General features: G+C 40.1%; 1 protein-coding gene across 1 annotated transcript in view; it reads right to left on the reverse strand.

Annotated features, from left to right (window-relative positions):
* rb1 (retinoblastoma 1) overlaps positions 1–13251 on the reverse strand; it is a 243514-nt gene that overhangs the window by 193813 nt on the left and 36450 nt on the right. The window contains exons 5-6 of the mRNA XM_072260793.1: positions 5703–5741; positions 5549–5613 (exon numbers count right to left, since the gene is read on the reverse strand). Of these exons, the coding sequence (XP_072116894.1) occupies positions 5549–5613; positions 5703–5741 (104 nt within the window). The remainder of the gene's footprint in view (positions 1–5548; positions 5614–5702; positions 5742–13251) is intronic.

A 13251-nucleotide genomic window follows, 5' to 3' on the forward strand; every position in this document is an offset into this window, starting at 1 on the left:
TAAAAATACTTTTACCTGAGCTAGTTTTCACTTTTGATATTTAGTAATAATTAAAGTAGTGGTCACCAACCAGTCGATCACGATCGACCGGTCGATCTTTGAGACTTTCCCAGTAGATCCCGAAAAAAAATGAAAAATAAATACACAAATACATTATGCCTGATAAACCTTTTGATGTAAAAGCAAATTTTACCCCTAGGGCGCATATGTGAGTCGTTTTTAACCCACACTTAGCTGCTTTCCCTGGCTATTGTGTTTCTCCTTTTCCACTGCCCAGCGTCGTGCGTCACATGTGTGCTGATAACTTGTGACTATTGCCACTGTCTGTCAAATTTCCATGGAGCGTGGGAGAGCCTCGTCTATCTTAAACATAAACGAACAAACGGGCAAACTGTCCAATGGTGAAAACAACACGTGGGTAAAAATGACTCACTTATGCATTCATGACTTAACTAAAATTTGATCAACTTTAATCAGTTTTGACTCTATTATGTTGCTATTTATAGTACGTCAGTTATACAAAAGCTTGATCAGTTGTACTGCTCTTTCTTTCGAATTTTTTGCCTCTGATAGCGTGAATTCATGTTTAGCATTTCCGATAGTGTGCTAGTAATTAGCATTAATTTTAGTTTTTTCTGAAAAGTTAGCGCCTCTCTCTCTTTTGATTTAGCTGTTATATTTTTTTCAGCATAGCTTGTGCTGCATCAAAGTGAACAATTAGATTAGATAAGAGTACAGACTGTCGCAAACATCAATATACGGCACTCGCTGGTGATATCCTGCACGGTAGCTAGCTAGCATGGCGGAGGCCCCACGAAAGGCGAAAACGTGCCAATTCCATCCAGAATGGGAAGAGGAATTTCTATTTACCTTGGTGAAAGACAAGTGTGTATGTATGTTGTGCCACCAATCACAAGCACTGACTAAAAGAGGGAATCTGGAGCAGCACCACAACACCAACCACCAGAAATTTAAAGACACCTACCCCCAAAGGGTGCAATTCGAGCCAGGAAAGTTGAGGAGCTGAAATCAGGGTTGAAGGCCCAGTAATTGCTTTTCACAAAACATGCTGCTCAAAATAAGGCTGCTATTGAAGCATCATTTCATGTAAGTTACCTTTTAGCTGAACACAAGAAACCTTTTACAGATGGCGATTTATTCAAGGAAGCAATGGCCATTACCGCAGAGACTGTTTTTAATGACTTTAAAAACAAAAACGACATCACAACCGCAATACATAACATACCGCTTGGCCCTGCAACAGTGACAAGGAGGGTGGAGTCACTGTCAGAGGTCGTGGATTGACAAGTGTTAAAGGACTTGTCACTCTGTGAATATTTTTCACTGCAGTTCGATGAATCTCTGGATGTAATGTAAACAGCTCAGCTTGTTGTATTTGTCAGAATGGCTTTCCAGGATTTTACAACTAAGGAGGACTTCCTCACTCTTTCACAATTAAAGGAGAGAACGAGAGGTGAGGATATTTACAATGAGTTTAAAAAATATATCCATGAAAATGACATCCCCATTCATAAACTGGTGGCAATTACTACTGATGGGGCTCCAGCAATGCGTGGTGTGCGCGTTGGTTTTATAGCACTGTGCCGTAATGACCCAGATTTTCCCAGCTTCCTAGATTATCACTGTGTGATTCATCAGCAGGCCTTGGCTGGGAAGGTCATGGACTTTTCTCATGTAGTGACACTGGTGGCCAAACTGATAAACTACCGCTTATTCAAGGCGTTATTGGATGAGCTCAATGCCGCTTACAGAGACATAATTCTTCATGCTGATGTTCGGTGGTTGAGTCACGGCAAAGTGCTGCAACGATTTGTTGACTTGCTGCCTGAGATAAAGACTTTTCTGTCAACAAGGAACAAGGAGCACGAGGAACTGTCAGATGATGTGTGGCTACTGGATTTAGGGTTTCTGACAGACATAACGGCTAAATTAAACACACTTAACAACCTCATGGGAAAAGACCGACACCTGCCCCACATGATAAGCGCTGTAAGTGCATTTAAGGCGAAGCTCGGTATTTGGATTTCAAATTTAAAGAACGGGAGGCTAACACACTTTCTCAACTTGGAGAAAATGTTACAGGCCATCAAGGAAAAAAATGCTTTTCACCCTGAGCAGTACTGTGTTTAGCTATAGAGTTCGATCGGTGTTTTGGGAAGTTAAACGTCATGAAAGACATTGCTGCATTTATTTCAAACCCATTTCCGCCAATCAATATAGAACAGATAGCAGCCAAATTCTAGCAAGTATTTGGTGTGCCAAGTGATATTGAAATGAAAATAATTGATTTGCAAAACGACATCGAGCTTCAAGCAAGATCAAGCGACGGCGACTTTTGGGGGCTTGTCAGCAGGGAGAAGTTTCCTCATCTCACCACATGTGCACTAGAAGTCAGTGCCTACTTCGGGTCAATTTATCTGTGTGAAATTGCATTTTCACAGATGAAAATTATTAAATTTAACTACAGGAGCTCTCTTACTGACAGACATCTCACAGACTGTCTCAGACTGGCTGTCTGTAGTTATGAGCCAAATTTCAGGGAACTAGCAGAAAGTATTCAGCCCTAGTCATCACACTGAGTGCAACGGTCAATTTTTATTCACTTATTTTTCATGTTGAAATAAAATTAAATAATGAAACTTAGAATTAAAAGGTATTAAGTATTGTAATATTCTTAGAGAAAGATAGCTATGGCCTGTTTGATATGCTAGTTACAGTGTTTTCTTGGTTGAGTTAATTTGAAAGTTTGACAAAAGCATTTTATGTAATTGAAATACAATTAGCCCAAATAAAAGGCCTCAAATTGGCAGCACAATCTGAGCTGTTTTTTCTCTAAACGACTTAGTAGGTCGATCTTGCCTTTCACTTAGGCCGAGGTAGGGGATCTTGGGCTTACAAAGGTTGGCGACCACTAAATAAAAGAATAAGACTACATTCTACTCTATTTGATGAGGCTGTAACATTTAAGTAATTAGGGAAGATAATCTCAAATGCTTTTCTAAGTGTAAATACTATTTTCCTTCCAACAGTAATTCAACTCATTGACATCTTTTTGTACAGCATCACTCAAAAACAGTTAAAAGAGAATTGCTTCCACACTTCATGAAAACATCTTTTTCATACAATTACAGCCACAAACTCTTAGTGTGATCTGTTTTGCTCTGCCCAAAGCAGTCATTTTTAATACTTGATACAAATATAAATCACTGAGCTTTTTAAAAAAATATTTTGAACCCAGTGGAATGGACATGTAGATTTGATAATCAATGATTCGACTATTTTCACCTTAAACAGGATATTGATTTTATTTGCACTTGAGAGATTGTTGCAAGCTGAGATCGAGAAGGTTAAGAACTAGGAATAAACATTACAAGTAGACTGTCCTGGTCCAATCACATTGACAACACAGCAAAGAAAGCACAGAAGCACCTATACTTCCTCAGGAGGCTAAATAAATGTGGCTTGTCCCCGTTGACCATCAATTTTTAACAATGCATCACAGGAAGAAATAGACTGTCCGGGTGCATCAGAGCTGGGTATGGCAATTGGTTTGCCCAGGGATGCAAGGAACTACATAAAGTTGTGGACATCGACCAGCACTTCACAGAAATCAGTCACCAGCCTCCCCTTTATGGACTCAATCTACACTTTACTACTACTATTACTACTATACCGCTACCACTACTATACCACTACCACTACTATACCACTACCACTACTAGACTACTACCACTACTACTACAACAAGTTTCCATTGAACTCAATATATAAGTTTGCTGATGACACAACAATTGTAGGCTGTATCTCTGGTAATGATGAGTTTGAGTACAGAGCGGAAATTAAGAACCTGGTGGCATGGTGCAAAGACAATAAGCTATCCCTCAACGTCAGCAAGACGAAGGAATTGGTTGTTGACTTCAGAAGGAGTAGCAGACCACACGACTCCATTTACATCGGTGGTGCGCAAGTGAAACAGGTCAAAAGCTTTAAGTTCCTCGGGGTCAATATCACAAATGACCTGACTTGGTCCAACCAAGCAGAGTCCACTGCCAAGAAGGCCCACCAGCACCTTTACTTCCTGAGAAAGCTAAAGAAATTTGGCCTGTCCCCTGAAACCCTCACTAATTTTTATAGATGCACCGTAGAAAGCATTCTCCTAGGGTGCATCACAACCTGGTATGGAAGTTGTCCTGTCCAAGACTGGAAGAAGCTGCAGAAGATCGTGAACACAGTGCAGCACATCACACAGACCAATCTTCCATCCTTGGACTCACTTTACACTGCACGCTGTCGGAGCAGTGCTGCCAGGATAATCAAGGACACGACCCACCCAGCCAACACACTTTTCATCCCTCTCCCCTCTGGGAGAAGGCTCAGGAGCTTGAAGACTCGTATGGCCAGATTTGGGAACAGCTTCTTTCCAACTGTGATAAGACTGCTGAACGGATCCTGACCTGGATCTGAGCCGTACCCTCCAAATATCCGGACCTGCCTCTCGGGTTTTTTTTTTGCACCACCTTACTTTCCATTTTCTATTTTCTATTTATGATTTATAATTTAAATTTTTAATATTTACTATTGATTTGTACTCCAGGGAGCGCGAAGAGCAGAATCAAATATCGCTGTGATGATTATACGTTCCAGTATCAACTGTTTGGTTACAATAAAGTATAAAGTACTACTACTATGTCGACTCATCCTAGGGGGCCAGCGTCAGGCACGATGACGGACTCTCCACTTCTCCCTCTCCCGTATCAGTGTGCTCAGTTCATCTACATTAGCTGCGCCGCTGCCTTCTAGGTGCATGTTGACCATAGTCTTGGGAGGGTGCTCAGGGTTCATCCTCCCATGCTTGGGTTCCCGTATGATGACTAGACTGGCAGGCAGCTCGGGGTGGCGTAGAGAGTGTCTATGCCATTCCGAGCTGCCGAGCTACACTTCTCGCTGCCTCCGTAATTTAATCAAAGACCCCATCCACCCTGGACATTCCCCTCCCATTGGGCAGAAGGTACAAAAGCCTGAGAGCAGGTGCCACCAAACTCAATGACAGCTTTAATCCCATTGTTATAAGACTCGTGAACTGCCTGGGTTGAGAAGATGGGCGCTTGACCTCTTATTATAGCCTATTATACCCGATTATAGCCTAGCACCTCATTGTCTGCCGGTGTTTTCTCTATAACTGCAACACTCTATTCTGCACTGTTATTATTTGCCCCTTAATGTACTGATGTGAATAAATGAGCCGTATAGATCCAATGCAAAATCTTGGTACACATGATGGTAATAATAATAAACCAATTTACAAATAGGTTACTGTTTAATAGAAAACTGAGGAGTAATGAACTAAAGGGTCTTTTATTCTTATATATTACTGGCAATAGAAAAAAAATTCCAATGCCAAGACACAAGGCAGTGCAAAATAGAAGTCCCTGTAATGACAACTACAAGAGGTTCTCAAGAATGACTTGAATACCTCATAAGTAAAATGAATAGCCAGTTCTTAATACACACATTTATTTTAACTGACCTTTTGCTAGAAGAAATGTGATCCAACAGACTTTCACCACTGGCTTATTTGCTTCTGATGGTGCCCTGGTTGACAAATTAAATATAATAACATTATTCAAGTTTTTAAATAAAAACATTACTAAATACTTCTAATATAATCATTGAAAACTTACTGATTACATGGTGTTTCTTCAAATATCTTTTCACATATCCTGTGAATTTAGAAATAAACTTTGTAAGTGACATTAAACAGTTTCAATCACTTTTCAAAACACACAATTTACAATACTTCGTATTGAATAACAGAATGCTAATAGTACTATAAATGAGCAAATTGTGATTTAAATATAACAGTCACTCATTTCAAATATATGATAAATGACACAGGTGCAAATAAGCTAACAGGTTATTTCCTCTTTGCTGAAGTTAAATTGCCACAGCAGTGACTTAAAAGCTCTTTAGAGTGACCTTCTAATGAATAATTGAATTGTTCATTTCTAACTATTTTAAAATGGGCTAACCAAAGTCATAAAAGTGGTGAAGGTAGTAGGTTGCAGTATTTTTGTTTTTACAAACTTTCTAATGCTTGTGATGTCAGTTGACAAAATTAAAATAATCCGAATTACATACTGTACAATACAAGGCTCCAACTGCACAGTTAAAGAGGACAGCATGGTAGTGCAGCAATTGCTATACAACACAAGCAATCACTGATTGGGGGTTCGATTCTCACTGCTGTCTGTGTACTCACCCTATGCCACATGGGTTTCCTCCCACGTTCCAAAAACACACGGTCAGTTAGTGAGTTGTGGGTAGGCTATATTGGCGATGGAAGCTTGGCGACACTTGTGGGATTCCTCCAGCACAACCCTCAGCAATTTGATTTGACACGAATGATACATTTCACTGTAAATTTTGATGTTTCAATGTACATCTGACAAATAAAGCTAATCTTTCTTTCTCACTGTAGTCAATAGTTGTGGATCAAGCTGGAGACAGGCTCCTAATGACAGCCTGCAGAGATTTTGGTCCAATAATTTATGTGTAACCTGCTGAGCTAATGGTGGTTGGTTAGTATCTGTACATATGTCACAAAAATATGATAAATCAAGCTTGTAGATCAATCATTGATGAGATTTAGACTCCCTGGAGTAGTGGTTCTCAAACTGCGGTATACGTATCCCCGGCAGGAGGAAGAGTTCAAAAACAAGGAATCGGCATTTAACCTGGGTAAATACCATGCTATCCATGTTAACATTTCTCACACAAAATTTGCATATTTCACAAGATAGTGATCTAAAGGATCTCAGCATTAATGCGCACAGATCACTGAATCAATAGCAATGCAGAAAAGTCATACCAAAACAAACAAGGTATTTGGATTGTATGAACAGAAATATCCTCTCAGAGCCTGTGAGAGCCTGGTGCAGAAATTGCAAGGGCCCCAACAGAGGCATTTAAAATGTCCTTACACCTGGGTTGGGTGCCTAAGGACCAGAGGATAGCATGGGAGGCCGGTCCAGACAGTTCAGTTACTTGGCAGTCAGGATGAGGCAGTAAGCTGGATCCAACATTGGCTTAGAGGGAGAGGCCAAAGAGTGGTAGTAGGTGGCTGCTCCCTGGCTGGATGGCTGTGAATAGTAATGTGCCAGAGGGATCAGTGCTGACTCTGTTGATGTTTGGCATCTGTATCAACAATCTGGATGCTAATGTGGTAAACTGGATCAGCAAATTTACAGACGACACCAAGATTGGGGGATGTAGTAGACAGCGAGGAAGACTATCAAAGCTTGCACCAGGATCTGGATCAGCTGGGAAAATGGGCTGAAAAATGGCAGATGGAATTCACTGCAGACAAGAGTGAGAGCTACACTTTGGAAGGACAAACCAGGATAGAACATACACAGTGAATGGTAGACTATAAGACCATAAGATATAGGAGCATAATTAGGCTATTTGACCCATTATGTCTGCTTCATAATTTCATCCTGGCTGATCCATTTTGCTCTCAGCCCCATTCTCCTATTTTCTGCACACAACTTTTCACACCTTGAATAACCAAGAATCTATCAGCCTCCACCTTAAATACACACAACGACCTGGCCTCCACAGATTCACCACCCTCTGGCTAAATAAATTTTTCCTCATCTCTGTTCTAAATGGAAGTCCCTCTATCCTGAGACTGTGCCCTCTGGGTCCTACACTCCCCATTACAGGAAATATCCTCTTCACATCCACTCTATCTAGGCCTTTCAACATTCGATAGGATTCAATGAGATCCCCCCCTATTCTTCTAAATTCCAGCAACCCAGACCTAGAGCCATCAAACACTCCTCATATGATAACCTTTTCATTTCCAGAATCATTCTCATGAAGCTCCTCTGAACCCTCTCCAATGTCAGCACATCCTTTCTGCTCACTATACTCCAAGTGAGGCCTCACACGTGCCTTATAAAGCATCATCATTGCATCCTCGTTTTTATATTCTAGTCCATTTGAAATAATTCTAACATTTCATTTGCCACCGACTTAACCTGCAAGTTAACCTTCAGGGAATCCTGCACGATGACTCCCAAGTCCCTCGGATTATTGAATCTTCTCTCCGTTTAGAAATAGTCTATGCTTTTATTCCTTCTACCAAGGTGCATGACCATACACTTCCTGACACTGTATTTCATCTGCCACTTCCTTGCCTGTTCTCCTAATCTGTTCATCCTTCTGCAGCCTCTCTGCTTCCTCAACGCTACCTGGTCCTGCACCTAACTTCATATTGTCTGCAAACTTGGCCACAAAGCCATGAATTCTGTCACCCAAATTGTTGACATATAATGTAAAAAGAAATGGTCCCAATACAGACCCTTGCAGAACACCACTAGTCACCAGCAGCCAACGTGTGAAGGGTCCCTCTATCCTGGGCTCTTATCTTGTTAATAAGCCTTATGTGCAGCACTTTGTCAAAGGCATTCTGAAAATCCAAGTACACAATACCCACCAATGCTCCGTTGTCTATCCTGCCTGTTATTTCTTTAAAGAATTCCAACAGATACGTCAGGCAAAATTTCCCCTTAAAGAAACCATGGTGACTACAGTCTATTTTATTACATGCCTCCAAGACACTGACACTCTCGATCTTGCGACCATACTGCTAGTGTCTTCACCAGTGAAGGCTGATGCACCAAGCTCATTCGCCATTTCCTTGTCCCCTACTACTATCACTCTCCAGGATCATTTTCCAGCAGATGATATCTATTCTCACCTCACTTTTACTCCTTATATATCTAAAAAAACATTTGGCATCCTCTGTGATATAATTGGCTAGCTTACTATCATAGTTCATCTTTTTCCTCCTTATGTATCTCTTTTAGTTGCTTTCTGTTGGTTTTTGAAAGTTTCCCAATCCTCTAACTTCCCACTAATTTTGCACAATTATATGCCCTCTCTTATGTTTTTATGTTGTCTTTGACTTCCCTTGTCAGCCACGGTTGCATCATCCTGCCTTAAGAACAGTTCTTCTTTGGGATGCATCTATCCTGTATCTTCCAAATTTCCACATTAAGGAGCACAGAAGGCGGATCCGTTTGGGTTACCTAGAGAAATTGGCAGTAGCAGAACATTGCATTTGCAATGGCCATAGGATTGACTTTGACGGCACAAAACTACTGTGTCACACCAATGGCTTTTGGGACTGCTTGGTGAGGGAAACCATTGAAATAAAACTAGAAGAAAAGAATTTTAACGAAGACTAATGTCTCGCTCTGAGCGATAACTGGAACTTGAATGTAAATCAGGTGGGAGAGCGAAACCTGATTGGATGAGGACAAACCAATCAGGAGGGACAGACTACGGAGATATAAATACCACCGGACTAGACATGCCCATGCATCATCCCTGATGAAGAAGGTAGAGTTTGCCATTGAATTGTCAGTTATAATTGATACCTGCACCCAGCGGGAAGCCTGAGAAGAGTTTATTCGTATATACTTTTTCAGATACTTTTGTCTTAACAAAATCATAACTTGCCTGTCATTTGAAGTACTACATCTAATGTTGGTCACCCCACATAGTAAACTTGAAATATGTTCCACAAGCAACAAGAATTTTTCTTGTCCAAAATACCTTGGTTACTTAGGTTAGCAAAGAACAAGTAAGTTTCTTTTCTCTAAAAGAAATGTCTATTACTCCATATTGAGAAAGATAACTTTAAGAATATTATTCTTCTCCCATTCCTCCCACCCCACCAGAGCATGTACAAGTAGGCTCTGGAATATGTTTCAACATACACCATGTAGTGTGTGTTAATACTGAGCTACGTCAAGACTAATTCTTGGTTGGGGCAAAATAAAACTACATCTGATTTTCCATAATAAATATTTACATGTTCAATGTGAACCCCTGTACTTGTTTTGAACTACTTAGTTAATTGAAAGGGAACTAGAATTATAAGCATCCTTTGATGGCCTTGAGCTTCCTCTGTTCTTTTATTGTTTTCAAGAGAATACATGGGCTATAGCAAGGTAGAAGGTTATTTAGTCATATATCAAGACCTGAGACAGACTTGACAGGTAAGCTAGGCTTTTTCTTTTTTTTATTAATTTTTTTTATGAGTTTCTACAATATAACAAAGAAAAACCACCAGCAAAAAAGAGATTCATACAATGTAAAGCAACAGTAAAGAAAAAGCACCCAAAATAAAATCATATAAGGTTAGCATCCTCCCCACCCTCCCACTACACAACACCAAACCAACCATTTCAATGTAAAGTTAGAGAGTTTTTGTCACCACAGAGCTGCAAATATAAAAACAAGTATATTGCCTACTACCTAAACTGTAATATATTTCACATGAAAAAAACCATAAAACTTAACCAGAAAAAAAAGCTGAAAGTAAGGGAATAAAATACAAAAAAAAGGATAAACCTTTAATCTAAAGAGGAGTTATGAAAGTATTCAAGAAAAGGTCCCCACACCTTATGGAACTTTATGTCCGAATTAAGAAGTGAATAATAAATCTTTTCAAGGTCTAAGCAAGACATAATGTCTCTAAGCCATTGAGCATGAGTGGGTGGGGCAACATCTCTCCACCTAAGAAGAACTAAACTTCTAGCCAAAAGAGAGGCAAAAGATAATGTTCGACATTTAGTAGGACTCAAGTACATGTCAATTTCACCCAAGGTGCCGAAAAGAGCAATCAAAGGGTTAACTTCTAAGTGGCAATTAAGAATATGGGATAAAGTTAAAAAGACTTCTCTCCAAAATTTCTCCAAACTAGGACAAGCCCAATACATATGGATAAGAGAAGCTCGCCCACTTTACATTTGTCTCAAAAGAAACTAATATCAGGATAGAACCGCGATAATTTAGTTTTAGACATACCAGTCCTATGTACAATCTTGAACTGCAAAAGGTAGTGGCGAGCACATAAAGAGGTTGAGTTAACTGACTTAAGAATTGAATCTCAAACCTCGTCGGACAGAGAAATATTTAAATCATGCTCCCAGGCAGTTCTAATTTTATCAAAGGGGGCACGCCTCAAGATTGCTAACTTATCACGAATAGTAGATATTAAACTTTTACCCAGTGGATTTATACAAAGAAACAAGTCCACAACATTTTGTTCAGGGATCTCAGAAAAGTTTGGTATTAAAGGGTTAATAAAATGTCTAATTTGAAGATATCTAAAAAAAATTAGTATTAGGTAGGTTAAACTTTGCAGACAGTTGTTCAAAAGTTGCAAAACCATTATCTATGAAAAGATCTTCAAAGCGTCTAATGCCCTTTCTATACCAGACATGAAATGTTAAGTCTTGCATAGAAGGTCGGAAAAGATGGTTATGTAAAATAGGACTAGAGAGAGAGAGAGAAACCATGAAGACCCTGAACTGAGCCCATATTCTCAGAGTATGTCTAATAAGAGGATTAACAATTAGCTTAGGCAAATGACAAGGAAGTGCGGATTCAAGAAGTGCGGAAATGGAGAAATCCTTATTAGAGTTCAACTCCACTGCCACCCATTTTGGGCAGTCAGACTGATTATAAAAGAAAGACCAAAAAGTAAGACAACATATACTGACTGCCCAGTAATATAAGTGAAAATTAGGCAAGGCCACGCCACCTTCCCTTTTAGGTTTTTGAAGGTGAACTTTATTTAGTCTGGAACGTTTGCCCTTCCATAGATAGGACGAAATAATAGAATCTAAGGAATCAAAAAAAGCTTTAGAAATAAAAATTGGTAAAGATTGAAATAAGTATAAAAACTTAGGAAGGATATACATTTTAACAACATTAATCCGACCTACCAGACTGGACAGGGGTGACCGTTGTTCCAATCTCTGTTTTGTATGATCTAAAAGATTAGTGAAATTTTCTTGAAAAAGATGCTTAAAGTTCCTTGTTACTGTAATACTGAGGTAAGTAAATTGATTATTTACTATTTTAAAAGGGAGGTTATGAAATTCTAATATTTGTGCTTCTCTGTTAATTGGGAAAAGTTCACTCTTATGTAAATTAAATTTGTATCTGGAAAACTGGCTAATTTTATTAAGAAGTGAAAACATTGGGGGTAAGGAGGTAGTCGGATTTAGATAGATAGATAGACATACTTTATTGATCCCAAGGGAAATTGGGTTTCGTTACAGCCGCACCAACCAAGAATAGAGCGTAAATATAGCCATACAAAAACCACAAACAATCAAACAATATGCAAACTATGCCAGATGGAAATAAGTCCAGAACCAGCCTATTGGCTCAGGGTGTCTGACCCTCCACAGGAGGAGCTGCAAAGTTCGATGGCCACAGCCAGGAACAACCTCCCATGACGCCCAGTGTTGTATCTCAGTGGAATATGGCCGGAGTCCAACAACAAAAAGTTCAATACCTGGTCTACAAACACGTTCCTCCATCATAATATGACCAGGACTGCACCGTCCATTGTTAACCAGAACGGCAAGCCCCCAACTCTTTAACACTTACTGCTCTCAGTGCACTTTCGGTCAGCCTGATGGTCTGGAAGCCGTCCATGGAGAAGTTTTGATCGGGTATGTCCTCGTGCAGCCCCGTTTCAGTAAAACACATAACACTGCGCTCCCGAAGTGTTCTCTGACACCTGGCTAGCGCCGTGAACTCATCCATTTTATTACCCACCGAACACCTCTTCTCCATAAGTCCTTGTTGTCTTGACCCGGTCCTCGTTCCTAGCCTTTGTGATCCCCCTCTGCATCCTCTGTGTGTTTTCCTCCAGATTTCAGCAGGGGTGTCCACCACTCTGTTCGCCAACCGGCCGGCATAAGCACAATCAGCTGGTCCCTCGAATAAACGATGCAACGATACTGCTGCCACTCTAATGAGACGTGTCCGAATGTAACTATTTCCAGCACTAAAAACCCAAATAAAACTCTCTCCACCAGCATGTTAGAGAGGGTGCAGCTTCAACATGTTACCGTGAAAAAAAAATACAACAAATAATGTAAGTTAAAAAAGTAAGAAGAAAAAAGTAAGAAAACTAGTCGGAACGGCTGTAACAGGCTGCATGCACGACCGGCGCATGCGCACTTTTGATATAAAAAGTAAAAGATCATCAGCATAAAGAGAAACTTTATGCTCAACACCCCCCCTCCAAACCTCCATCAATTCAACATAGCTACGAAACGCAATCACCAATGTCTCTATGGCCAGATCAAAAAGTAAGGGATTTAAAGGGTACCCTTGCCGGGTGCCATGTTTAAG

Source organism: Mobula birostris, chromosome 6 (genome assembly GCF_030028105.1).
Source record: "Mobula birostris isolate sMobBir1 chromosome 6, sMobBir1.hap1, whole genome shotgun sequence".
Taxonomy (NCBI): Eukaryota; Metazoa; Chordata; class Chondrichthyes; order Myliobatiformes; family Myliobatidae; genus Mobula; species Mobula birostris.